At 37.5% G+C, this 25027-nt stretch overlaps 1 protein-coding gene across 3 annotated transcripts in view; it reads left to right on the top strand.

Moving 5' to 3' along the window:
* ZEB1 (zinc finger E-box binding homeobox 1) overlaps positions 1 to 20702 on the top strand; it is a 180322-nt gene extending 159620 nt beyond the window's left edge. For all 3 annotated transcript variants that reach the window (XM_046678976.1, XM_046678975.1, XM_046678974.1), the window contains 5 exons: positions 4665 to 4867; positions 8624 to 8729; positions 14135 to 15945; positions 17889 to 18069; positions 18191 to 20702. In XM_046678976.1, the coding sequence (XP_046534932.1) occupies positions 4665 to 4867; positions 8624 to 8729; positions 14135 to 15945; positions 17889 to 18069; positions 18191 to 18783 (2894 nt within the window). In that variant the 3' untranslated portion in view covers positions 18784 to 20702. The remainder of the gene's footprint in view (positions 1 to 4664; positions 4868 to 8623; positions 8730 to 14134; positions 15946 to 17888; positions 18070 to 18190) is intronic.
* Positions 20703 to 25027: the final 4325 nt, after the last annotated feature.

Genomic DNA, 25027 nt, shown 5'->3' with positions numbered 1-25027 from the left:
CCCATATATCCCCTGCCCCTACACATACATGGCCTCCTCCGTCATCAGCATAACTCATCAGGGTGGTAAAGTTTTTTTTACCAAGGATGAACTTACATTGACACATCACAATCACCCAAAGTCCATAGTTTCCTGTAGGGTTCACTCTTAGAGTTGCACATTCTGTGGGTTTGGACAAATTTATAATGATGTATATCCATCATTAGAATATCATACAGAATATTTTACTGCCCTAAAAATCCTCTGTGCTCTGCCTATTCATCTCCTCCCCCACCCCTACCCCTGGCAACCACTATCTTTATGTCGCCATAGTTTTGCCTTTTCTAGACTCTCATATAGTTGGAATCCTACAGTATGTAGCCTTTTCGGATTGGTTTCTTTCACTTAGTAGTATGCATTTAAGGTTCCTCCATGTCTTTTCATGACTTGATAGCTCATTTCTTTTGTGCTGAGTAATAGTCCATTGTCTGGATGACCCACAGTTTATTTACCTGTTCACCTACTGAAGGACAGCTTAGTTGCCTCCCAGTTTTGGCAATTATGAATAAAGCTACTATAAACGTCCATGTGCAGATTTTTGTGTAGATGTAAGTTTTCAAATCCCTTGGGTAAATACCAGGAAGCGTGATTGATGGATCATATGGTAAGAGTATATTTAGTTTTGTAAGAAACTGCCAAACTGTCTTCCAAAGTAGCTGTAACACTGTTGCATTCCTGTCAGCACTGAATGAGAGTTCCTGTGGCTCCACATCCTCACCAGCATTTTTGTTGTCAGTGTTCTGGATTTTGGCCATTCCAGTAGGTGTGTATCTTGTTGTTTTGATTTGCATTTCCCTGATGACATATGATGTCATCTTTTAGTACGTGTTTGCCATCTGTATATCTTTTTTGGTGAGATGTCTGTTAAGGTCTTTGGACCATTTTTTAATTGACTTGTTTGATTTCTTATTGTTGAGTTTTAAGAGTTCTTTGGCTATTTTGGATAGCAGTGCTTTTTCAGATGTGTCTTCTGCAAATATTTTCCCAGTCGGTGGCTGGTCTTCTGATTCTCTTGATATTGTCTTTTGGAGAGCAGAAGTTTTTCATTTTAATGAACTCCAGCTTATCGATTATTTATTTCACTAATTGTCCTTTTGGTGTTGTATCTGAAAAGGCATCACAATGCGCAAGATCATATAGGTCTTCTCCTGTTATCTTCTCGGAATCTTAGAGTTTTGCATTTTACACTTAGGTCTGTGATCCATTTTCAGTTAATATTATGTCTGGATTCATTTTTTTTGCATGTGGATGTCCAGTTATTCCATTACCATTTGTTGTAAAGACTGTCTTTGCTCCATTTTATTGCCTTTGCTTCTTTGTCAAAGATCACTTGACTATATGGGGATCTTTTTCTGGGCTCTTTATTCTGTTGCATTGACCCGTTTGTCTATTCTCTCACCCATGTCACACAGTTTGGATTGCTGTAGCTTTATAGTAAGCCTTGAAGTCAGATAGCATCAGTCCTCTAACCCCAACTCCTCTTCACCCTCAATATTGTGTTGACTATTCTGGGTCTTTTGCCTCTCCATACAAACTTTAGAGTGTTTGTCAATATTCATAAAATAACTCTCTTGGATTTTAATTGAGATTGTATTGAATCTGTAGGTCAAGTTAGGAAGAACTGACATCTTGACAATATTGAGTCGTCCTATCATGAACATGGAATCTCTCTCCCATACATTTAGTTCTCTGATTTTGTTCATCAGAGTTTTGTAGCTTTCCTCATATAAATCTCATACATATTTTGTTAGATTTATACCTAAGTATTTCAACTTTTTTTGCTAATTAAATGGTATTCTGTCAATCAACATTTAAATTTTTGAAGGAAATTGAGAAGGATGGTATAGAAAACAAAATAGATCCCACTGGAAAGAATCATCTGTATCTTCGTTAAATCAGGAATTAGCTGTGAAAAAGACCATAAAGAGAAGTTTCACTCTAGACTAGAAAGGATATTCTGTAACTAAATCAGTGACAGAGGAAATAGAACTAGGGTACTCTAGAACCGCCACCTCCAGTGTGCCAAAAGGACACGTTTCTGAAGACTATAGGTTATTGTGTCTGGGGCACTGCATTTCAGCTTAATGCTTAGTGTTCTGTGATCTCTTTGCATGTTTGGAAAGTCCGTGGTTATTGGCGTTGTAATCCTTAAGGCCCTGCCGTTTCTATTTTCATGTCTGAGTTGTTTTCTTCTCTTAAACAAAATGTATTAACATCTCATCTGAAGAAGCAGTAGGTTACAATAAATATGAAAGGGAAATAGAAAATTTTGAAGTACATATGTATATAAATGTGAAATATTTATGTAACGAAAGGCTTTAAAAAGCCTCAGTGAAAGTAATGAAAACTAAAGAAATGTTCCGTTGTGTAGGTCAAATAAGGTTAAACCTTGTAAAGTCCGTAGTTACAAATCAACACAGTAAAATCTCATAAAAATTGAGGCCCTAAACATTCTGAATTAGTAAAACATTGGAGTTATAGAATATGTTTTTAATGTGGGTGTTCATTACTTTCAGGTATATAACGTAATTTAACTGCTAATAAAGTATTTCACAGTAGATATTCTGTCACACCAGCAACATCTGTTTACATATAAAAAGTTATTTATCTTAAGTAGCTCTTAAGTTTTTAAAGTTTTAGTAAATTAATTTTACTAGATGTGCCCTCCTGCACTTCACAGTTTGTGAACAGGCAAACTTTACTCCAGCACATTGAATTATCACAAGTTCTGAATCAGTGGGGAACAAATAAAGGAGATTTTTCAGAGGTTTTATGTCAAGTAATACTGTCAGCCTGAAATGTTATGCTACCTACCAAAGGAAGTTTAGGATACAAAAATTAAAGAATTTTTTTTTAAAGTAAGCATTTAAAGGGTCACAGATACATAAAGAAATTATAGACAGTTCAAAAAATGGTCATACATAGGTTGGTTTTTTTTAGTAGTATTGAGTTACTACCTTAAGTTTAATATAGGAGTTATAAAAAGAAACATTTTTTTCTTACATGGCAAGTCTTCATTGCTAAAAAGTGATTTTTTAAAAGACAAAAATCCAGTATTTGTTCAAAATAGAAACAGATTTTCACTTAACTTTTAAACCTGTTCATTCTATAACTTGCTTACTATGTCAAGTACTCAGATTTCCTTTTTTTGTGTTATGCTAGTGGCCTAAAAGAATAAGTTCATATCTCGTATGTGTGAGAAAATTCAATATATACTGAATTATGGAAATAATAACTTGCTGTTAAAATATCATGAGCAGCCTGTCGTTTTACTAAATTCTTAGTATTTTGTTTATTATTTGGAAGGCTTCATCCTGAAGGTGAAGAAGATAGAACATAATAGACAGCTCCATGAGACTGTGGAGTATCAGCAGCTTGAGGACGGGAAATCCCATTGTGATTGTGCCAGTGATGGAACCCTGACGGTGGTGGATCTGACTTTCACCATCACAGCCTGCTCAAATCAATAGGATGGACTAGGCAGTCTGGCAAGGAGAATGTCCCAAATGTTGATTTCCTACTTTCCAGTACAAATAGGAAATTCATACAAGACAAAACATAACATTATTTCCAAAAAAATTTCCTCATATGGCTAAGCTAGTTCCCAAAGAAGTGAGTCATGTTAAAGTCATCGCCAACAGAAAACTCTCTGGTTCCAGTTAACTTGCTAGCTGATAATAAAGGATACCGTCATAAACTTTGGGGTTTTGGTGGTTTGATTTTATTCATGTATTTGATACATATTTCACCATATTGAACTAGCTATATAGAGTCAGGTGCTCAATCTCTTATTTGCAGCCTCGTCCTTGAGCAAGACGTTTAAATTATATGGACTTGAATTTCAATAAAGTTAATATATGTTTATGAAGCATTTGGAGATTCTTAGGAAATTTTCTCTGGTAGTCTGTTTTTCTATAAGAAATTCAAAATGAAGGTAGAAATGATGTTTACAATAAGATGTCACTTAGGAACTTATTTCTTTGAAGAAATAAATCACATATGGAAAACTACTGTTAAATAATATTAATTGGCAAAGTTGTATTACATTTTAGGATTGTTGGGCTTAGATGGTTACATATGTAAAAATATGGTTCATTCGGTGAACTCCAGTTTATCCGTAATGCCTTTGTTTTCTAAAGTATTCTGAAGATTCTGAAGAATCGTGCATGAGAAGTCTTTATGGGCCAGGCCTAGATCTGGCTCCCATTGCTCCTTTCCGTCAGTGCACATTCTTTTGGTGTGAACTCAGTCATATGGCCCCACCTAACCGCAAGGGAGTCTTGGAAACAGAGTCTGTGTACCACTTAGTCTCTGATGACAATAACTTTATAAGTTGTTTTCAGATTTGAAAGATTGAACGTTACGTAAATAAGAAAGATTCTTTTGTGGTGTTTTAAGTCCCCTTTAATACAAGTGTAACCTACATTCTAATTTTACTTTTGTTTTCTTTATCTAATTAACCATGCAAATGAAGGGAAGAATTATTACTGTTTAACGAATGTTTTAAATTTAAAATACGTGATCTTTCTTTTTAAATTTATTTATTTTTTATTGCGGTCACATTGGTTTATAACATTATATAAATTTCAGGCTTCTGTATACACTATATGATCTTTCTTTTACAGGAACACCAGATGCATTTTCGCAGTTACTCACCTGCCCATATTGTGATAGAGGCTATAAACGCTTTACCTCTCTAAAAGAACACATTAAATATCGCCATGAAAAGAATGAAGATAACTTTAGTTGCTCCCTGTGCAGTTACACCTTTGCATACAGAACCCAACTTGAACGTCACATGACATCACATAAATCAGGAAGAGAGCAAGTAAGTGGAATAACTGAGAGGTCACCAACTTTCCAAACTTTGAGAACTCAACCCTCCGTGGAAGCCAAGCGTTTTAATATACTGAAAAATTAACAGGATGTGCTAAAGTGTCTTATCTGCAGCCTTAGAAAAATGAAAGTGATTATTTATTTGATTATCTGATCATTTCTGAGTTAAAAAGCACATATGAACATTATTTTAGAAGTAACTAAGTTTTTTTTCTTTTTCAGATAAGATTCCTTTCATCTCGATTTAATTATTTTGCTTATACTGTAACAAATGCTTTTCTTAAGTTCATAACTAGATTTCAGAATGCATTCTACTAAAATGTTCAGTGTAGGAAAAATAAATATTGTTTACATAAACTACATGACTTAGTACTGACCAAATTGAGAAGAAAATCAAATAACAATAAAGTTTAATTTTCTGTGATCCGGTGACTACATTATTTATTCTCAGTATAAGTTACTGTGTTCTTTTTCCTACAGTAAGGGAAGTTGCCTCTTATAAGAATCTAGTCTGAACACTCAATTTTCATATGATTTATTTTACTTCTATGTCACTTCACCTAAATTTCTAGAAGTATAAAGTTACATCTAAACTGTTGGCTCTATACTTAAGATTTAAAGTCAAAGAAGCTTTTGTCACTTGTCCTTCTGTTATAAGGTACTGGTAACTATACACAATCCAATTAATATTGACTTAATTCTAACTTTAAAAATCAAATATATATTCAACTGCCCAGGGTATGTTAAGGGTATATGTTATGGTTGGGGCACATGTCCAGTTTCTTATATCAAAGGAGTGTCAGTACTTATAAACTGAATCTGTGAGAACTCTGCCCTATGTGTGTGCCTAACATAAGTCGTACATCCCATAGAGAACAAGTTAGACCCTTTGCTAAGATGATGGTTAAACCAAAGAAAAAATTATAACAGAAACAGAATGATTGAACAGGGTCAACCTATCTTCTCAGGACCATGGCAAGAATACTCACAAAATAACAAAATAAATTGGGAGAGGCTAGCAATCAGGAAGTATCAGACCAAGATTTCCTGGGATAGGTTAGTAGTTAAGTTTGTGAAGGAGCACTTGAAATGGGAGAGGGCAGCAAAGAACGAAGAAGTTGATACGTAGAAGGAACTACTGAAGACAAACACCATCTATTTACCATCTGCCCCTGTAAGAACCTTATCAGGGACAATACAGAAGGGTGCTTTTCCATCTTAGAGTCCCAACGTTAGCACAGTCGAGACAAGCCTGGGGAAAAGAGCCTATTCGTGTGACGTTTGGGGAGCAGACCCATCCTGCAACTTCTGCCCCCATAGCCTCTCTATAGCAAGGGCTCTTGTCAAAGGAAAGGATCTCCACAGGACAGATAGGATTGATGGTGAAAGCAGGAGATGCCATTATAAAAACCAATTGTAGGATCTCCAATGAGCGTGAAAGCCACTTTTGTGATGATTTTTCTGATGGGTACAAAGGCAGTAGGTTTTTTATATGAAGTGTGTGGTCATACTAAGGTCAGAAAGGATCTGTGATAAATGTGGAGACCAAGAATGTGAGGAAATAAAATTGGGAGGTCTTGGAAACGACTTCTGTTACGAGGCAGCAAACTAAAGGGTAGAATGTCTTACTTGTTAACCTTTGAAAATCATGCCACAGCTTAAAGATAAGCATTTCCATGTCTTGTTAATTATTCATTCAACAAATATCCGAGTTTCTGTTAGGTATCAGGCCCTGGTTGTGTATCTGTGTTTCTGTTATGTATCTAGGTGTTAAAAGCACAATAGTGAAAAAGATGAGCAAAGTCCCTGACAGTAGGGGGCATACGTCAGTAGCTGATATAAAACAGATATAAAATATAAAAACAGGTAGTACTAAGAGGACAGAAAGTGATGAATGCTGCTATTTTTTTTTTTTTTTTTTTGCAAGATAGGGAGACCTTTCTGAGAATGGGGCATCTGAACTAAGAGCTGAATGAGATGAAGGAGCCCGTCTTGACATGTTTCGGGGAAGGGCATTCCAGTGAAAGGGCACAGAGTGAAACACACAAGGCCTTGAGGCAGAAGCCTCCCAGCATCACCAAGGAGCAGCAGGGCGGCCACCGTGAATAACGGGGAGAAGTATGGGTGAGGCCAGGGAGGTGTCGGCCAGATGACGTGGCCTGTGCAGGCCATGATGAAGACGGCTGATTGCATTCTAAAGTGTGATGGAGAAGCCTTTGAAAGGCGCTGAATTTTATCTTTTTTTTTTTTCTTTTCTTTTTTGTATTTTTAAGGGAACACTGGCTGCTGGGTGTACAGATCAAGAGAAACAGAAATGGAAGCAAGGAGACCATTTAGAGGCTCTTGCTATAAGCCAGGCCAGAGGTGGGGTGGCTCTAAACCTGGTGGTGGTGACAGACATAATGAGGAATGCTGAATTCAGAATATATTCAGATGGCTTGCTGATGGATTGAGTAAGCGTGTAAGAGAAAGGGAGGAATCAAGGATTGCACCACAATTCGCGGCCTAAGCAATGACCAAATCAAATGAGGTGTGTTATTTACAAAGTTAGGAAGCTCTGGAGGAGGAGCTGATTTTCAGGAGAGAAATTAAGACTTCAGTGTTAATCATGTTAACAGATGCCCATCGCTTTCCAATTGGCAATATCGCAGAAGCAGTTGGCTGTACGAGTCTGGAGGTGAGGGAGAGGTCTAGAGATAAATTGGGGAGTTGTCACGATGTATTTGCTGTTTGAAGCCATGGTTTTGGATGAAGTAGGGCCTGTATGTAGGAAGTCCTCATTCTCTTTCTTTCCTGTATGAAAGACAAAAGGAGACTCCAGCTAGGATGGGCATGAAGCAAGCGGTACTTGAGTTTAAGCCTTTGAAGGATGAGTAGAATCTTAAAAGTTATAATTAAGGGGACACATAGCCAAGAAAAAAGGAATAGTATAAACCAAAGCAAGGAGATAGAGAAGAGCAGTATATGTGCAAAACACTGAGACTCCCTAAGTGACTGAGGCATGGACTTCTTACAGAGAACTGGTAAAGAGTGATCCTGCAAACTCGGGCTGTAGGCTTGGAATCTGTAGACTCACAATCCATCCTGAGAGGTCAGTGGGGTGCCTTGGGAGGCTTATGAGCAGGGTTTGATACAATTTAATTCAAGCAGTGCTTTCGTAAGATTAGTCTAATGGTGTAGAATACATTTAAATATATAAAAGTGGGTATTTGATAAACCAGACAGAAAGCAATTTTAATAATCTATATTTGGCTGAAAAAGATGGAAATATTTTTTAGAGTCATCAGGTTAAAGTCCATTTTGGAAATATCAAATATCAGAGACAGGATGAAGTGCTGGCAAAGCCCCGCCTTTTCTTTGGTTCAGGAGACTTTGTTCTTCCATCAGTGACTGTGCTTTAGGCAGAGTCCTGAAGGTTCTTGACCTCGCTGAATTAGCATGTAGACGAGACCATCTCCAGTTCCTAGTCAAGGATATGTTATCTTATTTTTGCTAAATACTATATTTCTTAGTAAAGTGTGATTCTGATACTTTAAATTGGCAAGTGGAGATTTTTCTCTGTCAAATTTCAGTTCCCACTACCACCCTCCTTTTTGGTAATAGTCCAAGGGTTAGATTTCTTTGAGTGCTACAATTTGAGGGCTTTAAAAAGCAAAATCATCACCAAAACATTACGTTTAGCTGATTGGATGTTCTTTTTCGAAAGCTTTTTCTGCTTTATAAATAAAATACCAATTCTTTCTTACAGAGACACGTGACGCAGTCTGGGGGTAATCGCAAGTTCAAGTGCACTGAATGTGGAAAAGCTTTCAAATACAAACACCATCTAAAAGAGCACTTAAGAATCCACAGTGGTAAACATTTGTTTTCTTTCTACACCTTGAATATCATAGCATATGTGGTAATAAATAAATATTATAATGTGATCTACACACATGATCAGAAACTCTTCGCTTTTCTTTTAGGATAAAGACTAATCTGGAGAAATTTTCTGTTTATAAGTTGGTATTTTTTTGGAGTCTTAATCTTTGATTAAAGTATATCAAGTTAATATAAAAAGTCATACTCCAAATTTCCTAATCGGAATATAGCATGTTTTAACAAGAGGCACAACCTTAAAGTACTTGAGCTTCCTGATGAACGTTAATATCATTGCCTCTTTTGCACAGTTACCAAGGGAATGAGAAAGGGTATAGAGGTACGATTCCCACAAGGAAACAAGGAGAGGAAGACACTGTGTACATGAGAGAAGTAGAAATGGAGCCCCAGATGGGAGATGGTGAGGGGCACGTGGAGTTAGCCAGAGCGGCAGCGTGAGCGGGGAGAGAACTGTAGCGTTCATGAGAACTGAATAGAAAAATGTGTTGCCCCATCATTGCACCTTTCTATTCCACGTCATCTTCTAAATCGTATTTCTAAATCGTAAAATGAATAGTATTATATGATAACAATATTGTGTCTATTTTAGAAACTTATAGGCAAAGAGAGCCATGTTTTCATTTCTTCAGAGGCTCTGCTTGAACAGAACCTATAAAGACAACTTAGTAGCATCTTCCATTGCCCTGTGAAATCTGCTCGTCTCCTGATTAATTTTGATGTTACTTTGGATTTAAATAATCTTAACGAAAAAGAACTGTTAGCTAATGCATGGGAAATTATAGGTGTCTGCACACTGCTTATTTTGTGAAAACTATGGTATTGACATTTGTATTTTACAAACTCATCCTACAAAAAAAGTACAGTTGGGTAACTTTGTGAAGAAGGGTCGTTGGTGATGTCTATATTTTATCCTGGAAGTGTATTTCTACAAGTTTTACTGTAGTGTTCATTGGGAGCTAAATAATGTTAAAGTTACTACTTAAAAATGCTCAAACCAAGAGTCTTATGAAAACATTTTATTTTTGCATATCAATATTTCTGTCTTTTTGCAGCCTGCCACAGGAGTGTATTTCTTAGCTCCTGTGCAGTTTTCATCAATAATATATTTTTACCAACCTGCCTTCTGACCAGAGATGATTTGTGGTTGTTGATAAGAGATATAGCTCATTCAAGAGTTTTAAAAAATGTTGAGATTGGGGTGGAGGAGAAAATAAAGGAAAGCTTAGAGTAAGAATGATGTACAAAATGAATGTCACATGGTCGTATTATAGTCGTATAGGAAGATTTATCAGATCTGCAGATGATACAAAATTGGGAAGCACAGATCATAGGAAAGATTAAAATGCAGATGTAGAAACAAGAAGTTGATGTTTAATCACAAAATCCTGCATTGATGTTCAAAAATCAGTATCATTCAAGTAGTAAGTAGGGTCTTCGGTACCTACAGAAAAATTTTGAGTTTGGATGGTCGGAGCTTTATATAAGTTAACAGTGTGCTGCTGTCGCTGCTTCAAAAGCTAATGCAAATTTAGGCCATGGCAGGGAACACAGAACCCCCACTGTGTGCTGCACTGCCCATTCATTATGTATTTGTATCTGCCTCATTCTTAAAATTACCTAATATGTGAGGCTCGTACACATTTAATACAGCAAAAAAAATTAATTTAAAAATATATAAGAAAAATAAAGTTAAGAAAGTAAGGCTGGCATGAAGTAAACATGAAAGAAAATGAATACTATGGAATCGCATGCACATCCTGGAGGTGAAGCACAAATTAGACTCTGAGGCTGAGGAAGTGAAAAAACCACCACCAGTAACCGAGACCCAGAGTGTCTGTAAGTAACAAGCAATCCATTGCTGGCAAAAGCCCACCTCCTCCTGAGACGGAGTCCATAGAGAGAGTTGCTCCTTCAAGGCGTCATGAAGAGGAAAGAGCAGAATACAGTTCGTATCATACTCAGAAATACCCTTAAATAGTACTACGCAGAGCACGGGGGAGGGTTTTCTTTTTAAAATAAGATTCTTCAATAGAGGCCAGTGATATTTCACCACAGAGCAATTCAGAAAAAGCCTTGCTCCAGGGTGGCCACTGGATCCACTCCAGGTATACAGGTCTCTGAAGGCTGGGTTCATTCCAAGGAAAGATTTCCTAGCGGGGCCGCTCAGTGTCGTCCCAGGACTCGTACCAATCTGCAAGCTGTGTGTTACTGGTCCTGGAAGAGATACATACAGAAATGGAGATTAAGCATTTAGAAACTATTATACAAGACAGTGCTGTGACAGCTTTATTATATTTTACACAATATTAGTCCACAGTAGATTGGAAATTTTTTAAAAAATGAAAAAACAAAAAGGTCCTTCACTACAGATAATTTTGAAAGTATTGTTTAGAGTATCTAATAATGGATGAACAGCATATCCTTCGGGAAACCTCTGTAATTTTTTTTTCTCAGCTGAGTTTTTAAAAGGTATTGAGGATCAGGGTCTTCAGTTATACGCCCTAAAATTACTTGGCTTGTTGCCTACTTCTGAGCCCATGAAATGAGCCCTGTGCAGAATCCTGTGTGTTACCCATCCCTTGAACTCTGCACTGGGAGCTGAGGACAAGGCCACCACACCTCCACTCAGAGGTGAGATTAAGGAGCACCTGCACATGACCACAGGGGCTGCAAGCCTCCCCAGAAGATGACTTGGGGTTTGTTCCATGGCCTTCTAGTGATTTTAGCCTGGAAAAGTTTTACATCAGATGCAACCAAACCCCCACCTCAGCCATTAAAAGTAATCTCAGCATTTATAGTGCATCTGACCTTGAGCAGCACAGTTTGCTGATGTAAGCTCCAGGCTCTAGGAGTGGCAAACACTAACCCAAGTGCATGAGTTAGGTGATGCACTCATGTTACAAACCATAAAGCTAGGAAGTTAGACACTAGCGGTTTTCCAACAAACATAGTGGCTTTATAATAATTGTTCTTCAGACTTTCTTTCTAGAAATGATAAAATATTAGGGTAATTCCCAACAATAATGATAATGATAACTAGCCTTAACTGGACACTTAACTATGTACAGCCACATTCTAGTTATGTGTATGCATTAACTCTCACAGTGACCCTATAAGGAGGTGCCACTATTTCCTACTTTTCCACTCATGAGAAAATGGAGGCTCAGAGAGCTTAATTAACTTGTCCAAAGTCACTCAGCTAGTACATAGCAAAGCTGGGGCTCTGCTGTAGGCATCCTGACTCCAAAGCCTTTACCCACTGAACTCCTCTACCTCCCTGTGTGTAAAGATAAGAAGAATCTCTATCGGAGGTGCTTATTTTCCTAGAGCAAGAGAACCTAGAGAGCAAGAGAACAGCATGTAGCTCATCTAAAAATGTTATCAAATAATTAAAAATGTTAAAATAGAGATATACTAGAACATATCCCTTGTTTTACCTCTACTGGAAATTTTTATTGGATGCATTTGGGGTATTGAATCATACTTCAGGCATCCCAAAAGAAAGATTGATAAACTGGGGGATTTCCAGAGGTGAGTTAGCAAGTGGGTAAGAGCTCTGAAAACCATGTGCCATGAGGAGTGTTTGAAGGACCTGGGTATGCTTAACCTGCACGAGGGAAATTTAAGGATGCACATGACAGCACTGCATCAGCTCAAAATTCTGTTAGAGAAGAAGAGTTGGACTGGTTCTGTGTGGGTCAGAAGGGCAAACTAGGACAGGCAAGTAGGCGTTCTGACAGGCTGGCTTTGGCTTTGTACTGAGCTCTGTCTCAGTAGAAGTGCGTTTGAGGAGAATCACCAATGTTTGTTGAGAGCACACCAAGAGTTTTGCTACATTATCTCATGTAACTGCTACAACACTCCAGTCAGGAGGTATCTACATTTATTTAACACACCAAGACACTGAAGCTTGAAAAGGTTAAGGAAACAGTATGTGAACCCACATCCATGGTCCTCAGCAGAGCCAGACGAGACGTTCTTCCACAGAGCTGTCCAGCAGGTAATAGCCTCCTTTTGATAAAGGAGTTTAAGCAGAGACTGGCCAATGTCAAGGATGATGTCAGATGAACTTTCACTGAGAAGGAGGCTGTCCTAGAGGGCTTCTTGGATCCCTCCCAATTCTAATATTTAATTCCTCAAATAATCAGATTTCTAAGAAAATGTACCTCACTTTTTTAGACTTTACAACATTGAAGTTACATTGCTAGCAGAGCTTACATTGGTTTCTCCCTGCTTTTATTTTAATTCACCTTAATTCTTAAAAAGAAAGGAGGAGAGAAAGAGCAGTATTTTGATACTGAGTAGATAAGTCAGCATCACTACATTTCATAATTCTACAATTAGTGATTGTTCATCTAAAATAGGTTTAATGAGCATCTTTGTGACTTGCACGGTAATAGGTGCAAGGGAAAAATGGCGCACAGGACCCAGAGGTTCCTACCATTGAAACTGAGAGTCTGAAATTAGTGAACTATAACTATAAATTAAAACTAAGGTGAAAAATCAGGGTTGTCTGAAAATATTCCATTTAGCTCAGTGCTTCTCAAAATTTTCTACACCAACCGTCAAGTATCCCTAACAGCCAAGAAGAAGAAATGCCTTGGCCTCCTGGAAGGTCTAGGGTGACACCTTGAAGGAGGTCTCTATGCGCAAGAAGTGTTTTTGACATGGTGTTTTTTCCTAACAAGTCACACCAATGTTGCATTTGTGCAACACAGTATAGTCTGTGGTTTAATATAAAAATAGTGTTTTAAATTACCATAACCACTGACACTAAAATTGAAACTCCAAGATGATTTGCATACCCACTAGAACGTTACTTTATATCTCCAGGAATACGTACATCCCAGTTTAATAAGCCAAGGCTTATAGCAATACTTTATGTTTAAAGTTTTCTTCCCATTGAGAAAGACATTTTCAAGGAAAACTTATGGATGTCGGAAGGATAGGTATTCATACTTGGTAAGTCTTACGGGAGATTTTACTTACTTTTCTTTCCTCTAATAGTAATTTCTCCTCCAGATGGTAAGTAGAGTGAAATATAGAAAATTACATAAGTTGGTGAAACAGGATCAGAAACAAAATTCCTTGACAGAGTAGGATCTCATTATTTTTCGTATTTGAGAATGATCTGCAGTTGTAAAGGTCAGCAGAAGTGTTGCACACACATGCTGAGATTTCCTTATTGGCTAGCATGGGTAGCTCGAATGAAGGTGGGCCTCGCGTTTATGACATCTGTGTAGGTTTTGAACTTAAAATGATGATTCTAAGTACAGTTATTTCACAAGCATACTTGGTAGCCTCTTTTTAAATTGATATTGCTTGTTTTAGGGAAAACGTGGATGCACAGAAATTTATGAATATAATTTTTTTTCTTTAGGAGAGAAGCCATATGAATGCCCAAACTGCAAGAAACGTTTTTCCCATTCTGGTTCCTATAGCTCACACATAAGCAGTAAGAAATGCATCAGCTTGATGCCCGTGAATGGGCGACCGAGAACAGGACTCAAGACGTCTCAGTGTTCCTCACCATCTCTTTCGGCATCACCAGGCAGTCCCACACGGCCACAGATACGGCAGAAGATAGAGAATAAACCCCTTCAAGAACAACTTTCTGTAAACCAAATTAAAACTGAACCTGTGGATTATGAATTCAAGCCCATAGTGGTTGCTTCAGGAATCAACTGTTCAACCCCTTTACAAAACGGGGTTTTTAGTGGTGGTGGCCCATTACAGGCAACCAGTTCTCCTCAGGGTGTGGTGCAAGCTGTTGTTCTGCCAACAGTTGGTTTGGTGTCTCCCATAAGTATCAATTTAAGTGATATTCAGAATGTACTTAAAGTGGCAGTAGACGGTAATGTAATACGGCAAGTTTTGGAGAATAATCAAGCCAATCTTGCATCCAAAGAACAAGAAACAATCAGTGCTTCATCCATACAGCAAAGTGGCCATTCTGTTATTTCAGCCATCAGTCTTCCTTTGGTTGATCAAGATGGAACAACCAAAATTATCATTAACTACAGTCTTGAGCAGCCTAGCCAACTGCAAGTTGTTCCTCAAAATTTAAAAAAAGAAAATCCAGTCCCCACAAACAGTTGCAAAAGTGAAAAGTTACCAGAAGATCTTACTGTTAAGTCTGAGAAGGACAAAAGCTTTGAAGGAGGAGTGAGTGACAGCACTTGCCTTCTGTGTGACGACTGTCCAGGAGACATCGATGCCCTTCCAGAGCTGAAGCACTATGGCCTCGAGCAGTCTGCGCAGCCTCCTCCGCTCCCCGCGCCCGACGCCGAGAAGGCCGAGTCCTCTGTTCCCTCAGGTTCTGGAGATGGCAGTTTGTCTCCCAGTCAGCCACCTTTAAAGAACCTCTTGTCCCTTCTAAAAGCATATTATGCTTTGAATGCACAACCAAGTGCAGAAGAGCTCTCGAAAATTGCTGATTCAGTAAACCTGCCGCTGGATGTAGTAAAAAAGTGGTTTGAAAAGATGCAAGCTGGACAGATTTCAGTGCAGTCTTCTGAACCGTCTTCTCCTGAACCAAGCAAAGGAAACATCCCTGCACAGAACGGTGATCAGCCTCAGTCGACAAGTGCAAATGAATCCCAGGACAGCACAACAAACCTCCAGAGTCCGCTGAAGATAACTGACTCTCCCATTCTCCCAGTGGGATTGGCCGTCAATGGTTCCAGAAGCAGCACATCATCCCCGTCACCTCTAAACCTTTCCTCGTGCAGAAGTACACAGGGCTACTTGTACACAGCGGAAGGTGCGCAAGAAGAGCCGCAAGTAGAACCTCTGGATCTTTCACTACCAAAGCAACAGGGAGAATTATTGGAAAGGTCAACTATCACTAGTGTTTACCAGAACAGTGTTTATTCTGTCCAGGAAGAACCCTTGAACTTGTCTTGTGCAAAAAAGGAGCCACAAAAGGACAGTTGTGTTACAGACTCAGAACCAGTTGTAAATGTAATCCCACCAAGTGCCAACCCCATAAATATTGCTATTCCTACAGTCACTGCCCAGTTACCCACAATCGTGGCCATTGCTGACCAGAACAGTGTTCCGTGCTTGCGAGCACTAGCTGCCAATAAGCAGACTATTCTGATTCCCCAGGTGGCTTACACATACTCGACTACAGTCAGCCCTGCAGTCCAGGAGCCACCCTTGAAAGTGATCCAGCCAAATGGAAATCAGGTAAAAAAAAAAAAGGCTCCCATCTTAGATCTGTTTGGTAAAATGCTCGTTTGACTTATTTCAATGAATTTTTTCTAATAAGAATCAGTCACTATAGAGCCAAACAGGTACATATTGTCATTTTTGAAAGGAAATAGCTGAATGTTTGCTTTAACTTTTGTGACATTATGTATCCAGTTGGTTACTAATCCAAGGTATGGTCATCAGCTAAAGGTTAAAGTGTTATTCTGCCATGAAAAGTGATCAGTCTCAGCTAAGGACTTGACTCTTTGAAGCTAGAAAGAGAAGAGAAAAGAAAAATTGGAATATTCACTAATTAGATTTCTGTTTTTACACTTATATTCCCAATATTAGTATTGGTTTCTGCCTTCATTATGGTTATTAATAAATGAAAACATGTCTCCATTCACAGACACTTTGCACCAGGCCAACTTAGCTGTCACTTTTTGTGTTAACATCTCTGTTTATAAAAGGCTTTAATTAAACAAACAAGAATTAGGTATACAAAGAACTCCTCTAGTGAATATACTGATCATTTTATGAGCTGTAAGCTGAGCAGTGTTCAGTCATAATTAATATATATGAGGAAATATGGTTATGAATCTGTATATTCATTTTCCTCTTTAACTTTCCCCCAAAATCCATGATAGCTTTGGATAGAGCCATTTTGTGTGACTGTTGTGTGTCTCCTTGTCCAGCCTTTTCCTGTGTCACTAACCTTGATGTCTCCCCATTGTTTACATCAATTTCTGATTGAATCAAATGAATACTAGAGATGAATTTGATCTTTTATTCAAATATTTGCTATAAATAGGTGCAGTTAAAATAATTACAATATCCTGTTCAAAATATATTGCTGCTTTTTTTCCCCTTAAATATTGCTACCAATCGGGTTTCCTATAATTGTGATAACTCTTGAAGGGGATTTTCACATGACCAGTGAATTCATCTAGAATTTTAGTATATAGAACCCTTTGCACACTTGTGAATAATAAAGGGGAACCACTGACATTCCACTCAATCATATGACTGGATCAAATAGCAATGAAAGTGGAGTCTGGCTACTTTAGCTCCCACTGGCAACTCACAAATGACCCAGACAAGTGGCCGTCCCTATTCTGCCTTACAAAGCCAGAAGAAATGTGAAAAACCTTTGAACTGTGAGAAAATTTGTGGAGTTGGAGGCAATAGAGTGGAAGATGTTAGAAAAGACATGAGAGTCTTAGGGGATGCAGTTTCCTACAGGCCCCTGCAGGATGCTCCTGCCTCCACGAGAGCCTCCTGCCCGGTCTCCCTGAGGCGGCCAGACGTGCTTTTATTCCGCTGAAATTCTAAAGATTCATTTTGACTAGCAAGTGCTCTTGTTTAAAATTATAGACCCTCCTGTGTTGTTGTCCATCTTGCTCCTCAGAAAAGTGATAGAGCAAACCTCTTTTTTCAAGGAGACCACACAGGTTAGTTCGTTGAACTCTGAAGTTCTGGAAGATACATTTAAAGGCCACCTTTAAAAAATAGAATCTTAATTTGTGCTTAGTGAAACCCAGAATGAAAAAATCAAGGTAAATGTTGCAGGTAGAAATTAGTGATTATTTAAAAAACTCATAAGTTAAAACTTTCTGCAAATTTCTCATAAAGCGATGATTCACATGGAGCTAAGTAAATCTGGTTACTACACAATTTACATACTTTCTCTTTGGTGTCCTTTCTTGTCAGTGCCAATGGACCATATGTTTTGTTACAGTTGTGACTGTCTCACCCCATCCTCACTTCTGTCTGTATCAGCCCCGCCTATCATGCAGCCGTGCTTGGAGCCCATGTGCTTGCTTGGGTCAAGTTGTTGAAAGTATAAGTCAAAGTAGTTCTTTAACCCATACTTTTATTTATGTCTCTTGTTTATCTTTTAATTTTAAACTACATTTTCTTACTCCTTTTTTTCCCTTCAGGATGAAAGGCAAGACACTAGCTCAGAAGGAGTATCAAATGTAGAGGATCAGAATGACTCTGATTCCACACCACCCAAAAAGAAAATGCGGAAGACAGAAAATGGAATGTATGCCTGTGATTTGTGTGATAAGATATTCCAAAAGAGCAGCTCATTACTGAGACATAAATATGAACACACAGGTATGTCAATGAACCTGATGGTTTTTTAAAATGAATTAGAAGGTTTTTCCACAACCTGAAGTGAGGATTTTATTTGCTTCATGCCACCATTTTATTGCATAGTTGTGTTCTTATTTTGCAGGTAAAAGACCTCACGAGTGTGGAATCTGTAAAAAGGCATTTAAACACAAACATCATTTGATTGAACACATGCGATTACATTCTGGAGAAAAGCCCTATCAATGTGACAAATGTGGAAAGCGTTTCTCACACTCTGGGTCTTATTCTCAACACATGAATCATCGCTACTCCTATTGCAAGAGAGAAGCAGAAGAGCGCGACGGCGCGGAGCAGGAAGAGGCAGGACCCGAAGTCCTGACGAGCGAGCATGTTGGCGCTAGGGCCTCTCCCTCCCAGGTCGACTCGGATGAGAGAGAGAGTTTGACGAGGGAAGAAGATGAAGACAGTGAAAAGGAGGAAGAGGAGGAGGAGGATAAAGAGATGGAAGAACTGCAGGAAGAAAAAGAATGTGAAAAACCACAAGGGGATGAGGAAGAAGAGGAGGAAGAGGAGATGGAGGAAGAGGAGGCGGAAGAGGCGGAGAACGAGGGGGAAGGAGCAAAGACTGAAGGTCTGACGCCGGAGGACGGCGCTGTAAAGCCCGCGAGCGGCCCAGACCACAAAGTCAGCGAGGATAGCGAGCAGGCGTCCGAAGAAAAAACAAATGAAGCCTAATTGTTTTTCTAGAAGGAAAATAAATTCTAATTGGTAATGAAGTTTGTTCTATATTATACATGCTTTTCATGGAAACACAGTAACCTGTATACTGTGATTTCTGTTCACTACTGTGTAAAGTAAAAATTTAAAAAAATATAAAATACAAAAAAAACAAAACCACACAAAAAAAAAATCCGGGTGTGCCTGAACCTCAGACCTAGTAATTTTTCATGCATTTTTCAAAGTTAGGAACAAGTTTGTAACATGAAGCAGATTAGAAAACTTTGTGACTCAGAAAGCAAAGATTTAACAGGTTAAAGGAAACTGGTTAATTAGGTAAGCATCTGGCATTGTTTCATTTTATCAGTATTAATTATCACTTTTATGTTGGTTTATTCTTAAGCTGTACAATTGGGAGAAATTTTATAATTTTTTATTGGTAAACATATGCTAAATCCGCTTCAGTATTTTATTATGTTTTTTAAAATGTGAGAACTTCTGCACTACAAAATTCCCTTCACAGAGAAGTATAATGCAGTTCCAAACCGTGCTAACTACCTTTTATAAATTCAATCTAGAAGGTAGTAATTTCTGATCTTTAGACGTCATAGTAGAGCGTGTTATCATTTAAAGTGTATTGTTAGCCTTAAGAAAGCAGCCGATAGAAGAACTGAAGTTTCTTACTCATGTGGTTAAAAATGATGTTCAAAAGGTGTCGAGTTCTGACACAGGGACTAGCAGTGTTAATACTGGCGAGGACAGCGGAGTCGTGAGAATCAGTGTTTGTAATGTGTTTGAGTATGTGGTAATAAACATGAAGGATATGATATGAAGCTTTCTATCTCCTTTGGCCTTAAGCAAGACCCGTGTGCTCTAAGTGCCATTTAGCAGTATTTTCCAGGCTCTAGCCCGCCTTCGTTCAGTGTGTGGCCTACAATAACTAGCATTTGTTGATTTGTTTGTTCTATCAAAATTCCAAAATAAAACTTAAAACCACTGACTCTGTCAGAGAAACCGAAACACTGGGACATTTCATCCTCCAATTCCTCAGTATTCATTTTGTGTTAATTGACTTTCAGAATTTCTCTACAGCAATGAAAGGGAAATTTTCTAATCTGCTTTATCCATGTACTTGCATTTCAGACATGGACATGCCATTGTTATTTGGCTCATAACTGTTTCCAAATGTTAGTTATTATGGACCCAGTTTATTAACAACATTAGCTGATTTTTACCTATCAGTATTATTTTATTTCTTTTAGTTTATAGATCTGTGCAACATTTTTGTACTGTATGTCTTCAAACCTGGCAGTATTAATACCCTTCTTACTGACATATGTACTTTTAGTTTTAGAAAACTTTTATATTTATGTGTCTTATTTTTATATTTCTTTATTTATTACACAGTGTAGTGTATAATACTGTAGTTTGTATTAATACAATAATATATTTTAGTATGAAAATTTGGAAAGTTGATAAGATTTAAAGTAGAGATGCAATTGGTTCTCTTGCATTGAGATTTGATTTAACAGTGTTATGTTAACATTTATACTTGCCTTGGACTGTAGAACAGAATTTAAATGGGAATGTATTAGTTTTACAACTACAATCAAGTCGTTTTACCTTTACCCAGTTTTTATTATAAAACTCTTAAATTTTGAAATTCACTGTGTGACTAATAGCATGATGCTCTGCAGTTTTATTAAGAGATTAGCTAACCATAAACCTCTCATTTCCTTAGTAAGCCAAATTAGGATAACCTTATATAAACAGTGTTGGGAACAACGTTTAACATTTTGTGCCAATTTGTTCCTGTATTCATGTATGTAAGTTACAAATCTGACTCTTCATTTTTAAGTTCCTTGTTACACCATGGTCATTTTCTAGTTTTTTACCAGACTCCCCCATCTCACAATAAAATGCATCAACAAGCCTGACCTGCTGTCATTCTTTTAATCATTATCAGGATTTTCTTTGGAAAACTTTCTGTGAAATGGGATAGTACACTGTCATCCTACACTTCATTTAGCTTGGGCTGAGTTTGGGTAACAAACTAAATGTTTTAAACATTTACCACTAAATTATGGATTTTCTTGTGGCTAAATGTTTCTGGGAAGGTCAGAGTTGACAACTACAGGCCTCCTCAGAGGTCTCCCCCTCTTCCTGAAACCCTTAACCCTCCACCCTTGACCCCATGACCTCTCATCCTCCCTCTGGGTCACTTCAGGGAAGCCTGGGTTTAGATGCCTGTCCTCTGCGTTCCCACAGCTCCTGGTGCCCTTCTTATCCTGGCTGTTATCCCCTCCCCACTGGGAGCAGGGACCTTGTCTGCCAAAGCCACTGTCACGTCCCCAGTGCCTAGCAGAGTGCCTAGCACTGGTAGATGCAACCATTTTTTTTTTAACGAAAATATTACTTGCACATTAACGGAGCTCAGCTATGTTTTTACTACTCTTTTGCTTCTAATGCCAGAACATATATGTTAAGTGATTCCAGCAATTTAATAATTTTCTAATTTGGATCCTATTAAACACTAGGCATAATAGAGAAATAGTCAATTATACCTTCTTTTTCTGTTACCTTACTGTTCTGATTTAAGAGTTGATTGCTAAGTGTCTTTCTGGCACTTAACCTCATGATGCCTGTGGGTACGACTGCGTCCAATAGGAGTGATAGGACCAATCCTAGTAGACACTGTTTATTTTAGGACTCACTTATCTTTCTGGGGCCTCATGTTCCTGGGTGCTTGTTAACATCATGTCACTTCATAGCAGTTACTGAGAACAGCTATCCTGTAGACCAACTTACTGTATAGGGCTAGGAAATAAGAATAAATAACCCTGCCTTAGGAAACATTCATACTATCATCAGTGTAATAGGAAGCTCAAAGAAGGCAGTGTTTGATACACATGGATAAATGACTAATAAAGGAATCTAGGCGTTCTCGGGGAAGTTTTGAAAAGGAAAACATGTGAACCTTTTCCAGTATTCCCTCAAGTCACACAGCAGCAGTGCCGTATGTTATGTACTGGTGCCATTCACGGGTGCTTCACTGCTTTTACCAAAACTAATTTTCACGAAAGCCTTCGAAAACACGAAGACCACGTCCTGGGAACACATACACATTAAGTAGCAGAATAAGTATTTGAACACAGGCCTACCTGATGCCAAGATCCATACTCTTAACTAGCCTATATCACGTCTCATGGAAGAGTAGCTTACACTGTCTACATTCAAACTCAAGTCCAGCCTTAAAGAATCTGAGTAGAAAATGTCAGTAAGACTAATATACATTTCATAATATGGCGAAAAAGAAAAGGAAAGGCATGGGATTTTTCAGATATGTGTGCAAACTTAAAATTAGCCTTGAAAACATGAAATTGTAAACTTGGAACGGATCTTTTAAGATCAATGGGAGGATATATTAGGACATCAAAATATGGACTTTGTCCTTGAACCTAAAAAAAAGCAGAAGCTCCTCTGCTCTAATGAATGAATACATTCCGTTCAACAGCAGAATACACATTTTTTTCTCAACACATGGGACATTCATGAAAAGAAATCATAGGCCGTAAAACAATTCTCAATTGAAAAAAATTGCAAAGTGATTTCTCTGACTACAAAAGAATTAGATTAGAAATGAATAACATATATCTGAAAAATTCCCCCAAATTATTGGAAATTAGCACATTTCTAAGTAACCCATGGGTAAAAAAAAAATTACAATTATAAAATATGAACAAATGAAACATATCAAAACTTGTAGTGTGCAGCAAAAGTGCATATAGGAAAATCTGTAACATTAAATACTTATATAGAAAAGAATACAGGACTCAATCATTTAAGCTTTCACCTTAAGAAACTAGAAAAAAAATTAAACCCAAACCAAGCAGAAAGGAGGCAATAATAAAAGAAATGAATGGCATAGAAAACAGGAAAACAATAGAATAAAGCAATGAAATCAGAATCTGATTCTTTGGAAAGATTAAAGAAATTGATAAGCCTCTAGCCAGATCAAAGAAAGGAGACATAAATTGCCAATAACAAGAATGAGAAAGGAGACATTCTTACAGATCCTATATAACAAAAGGGTAAATTATGAACTTTATGCCAATGAATTTGACAACTTTGATGAAAATAACTCATTTCATGAAAGACCCAAAACACCAAAACTCACTAAGTGAGAAATAGATAACCTGTAAAGTCCAATATCAAAGAAATTTCTAGTTAAAAATCTTCCCATAAAGAAAACTCCAGGCCCAGGTAATTTCACTGGAGAATTCTACCAAATATTTAAGGAAGGTATGATACCAATTCTACACAAACTCCTCCAGAAAATATAAGAAAATACTTCCCACCTTAGTCTGTGATGCTGGCATTGACCTGATATGAAAACCAGAAAATGATGTTACAAGCAACAAAAATTACACGCCAATATCCCTCATGAATGTAATGCAACAATCAACAAAATATTAGGAAATCAATTTGAACAATATATCAAAAGGAAAATACATCATGACCAAGTGGGATTTATCTCAGGGTTGCAGAGTTGGTTTAGCATTCCAATATCAATTAATGTAATGAATCGTATTTACAGAGCAAAAAGAAAATCAATCATCTCAATTTGTGTAGAAGAAGCATCTGACAAAATTCCATACCAAGGCATAAAAATTCTCAGCAACCGAAGAATAGAGGAAAACTTCCTCAACCTGATAAAGGGCATCTATAAAAAACAGAGTTAATATCATATGCAATTGTGAAAAATTAAATGCTTTCCTCCTAAAGTTAGGAACAAAGAAAGAATGTCTGCTCTCACAGTTTTATTAAACATTGTACTGGAGGTCCCACTAGGTGCAACATGACAAGAAAAAGGAAGGAATGCAGATTGAGGAAAAAAAGAAGTAAAACTGTCTTTATTTGCTGACAGCTTGGTTGTCTATGTAGAAGACAAGGAAATTTACAAAAAGGAACTAGAAAAGGTGAGAGTGAGGTTACAGGATACAAGATCATTATACAAAACTCAATCATACTCTATAATAGTAAAAAATGGAAATTTAAATTTAAAAAACAGTACCATCCAAAAATATTAAATATTCATGGATAATTGAACAAAATATGGGCAAAACTGTGCACTGAAAACTACAAAACATAGCTGAAAGAGATTAAAAATGTAAAGAAAATGAGATATTCCTTGTTTATGGCTCAGAAGACTCACTATCTTTAAGGTGTCAGTCCTCCCCTAATTTACTATTGATCCATTGCAATTCCAATGAAAACCTCAGCCACATAATCATAGAAATTGACACACTGATTCTACATTTATATGGAAATGTAAGGGATTTTAAGTGGGCAAAACAATTTCAAAGAAGAAGAAGGAAGTTGGAGGACTTATACTACCTGATTTCTAAAGTTACTGTAAAGCTACAGTAGTCAATACAGAGTTGTACCGGCATGAGAATAGACATAAAGATCAAGAAAACAGAATTAAGAGTTGAGAAAAGACCCACACTTTCATAGTGAATTGATTTTTGCAAAAGTTTCCAAAATAATTCAATGGTGAAATCATCATCTTTTCAAATGTAGTGCTGGTCTAAGATATCTATAGGCAGGAAAATGAACTTGATCCTTACCTCACACCTACACAGAAATTGTTTCAAAATGGATTGTAGACCTAAATATAAAGACTAAGCTTGTACATCTTCTAGAAGAAAAGAAATTATTTGTGACCTTGGTTAGGCAAAGATTTCCTAGATAAGACACAAAAAGGATGAATCATAGAAGAAAAGAATTGATGAACTGAACTTCATAAAAATTTGAAACTTCTGCTCTCCAAATGATACTGTTAAGAAAATCAAAAGGGAGGACACAGACTGGGAGAAAGTATTTGCAAACATATATCAGTATACCCAAGAGAAATGAAAACATATGTCCACACAAAAACCTGTACCCAACGTTTATAAGCAGCATTATTTATAATAGCTAAAAAGTGGAAGCAACCCCAATGTCCATCAACTGATTAGTAGATAAATGTGGTAGATCCATAAATAGAATATTTGACAGCAAACAGGAGTGAAGTACTGAGGCATGCTACAAAATGGATGGACCTCAAAAACCTAAGCTAAGTGAAAGGACCCAGTCACAAAACCCTAAATATTCTATTATTCCATTATTTGGAATGTCCAAAATAAGCAAATCTAAAGAGACAGGAAGTAGATTAGTGGTTGTCTAGGGCTGGTGGCAGTGAGAGAATGGATAGGGACTG

The sequence above is a fragment of the Equus quagga genome, chromosome 12, assembly GCF_021613505.1.
Source record: "Equus quagga isolate Etosha38 chromosome 12, UCLA_HA_Equagga_1.0, whole genome shotgun sequence".
NCBI lineage: Eukaryota > Metazoa > Chordata > Mammalia > Perissodactyla > Equidae > Equus > Equus quagga.
This window is presented reverse-complemented; position numbering and strand designations above follow the sequence as displayed.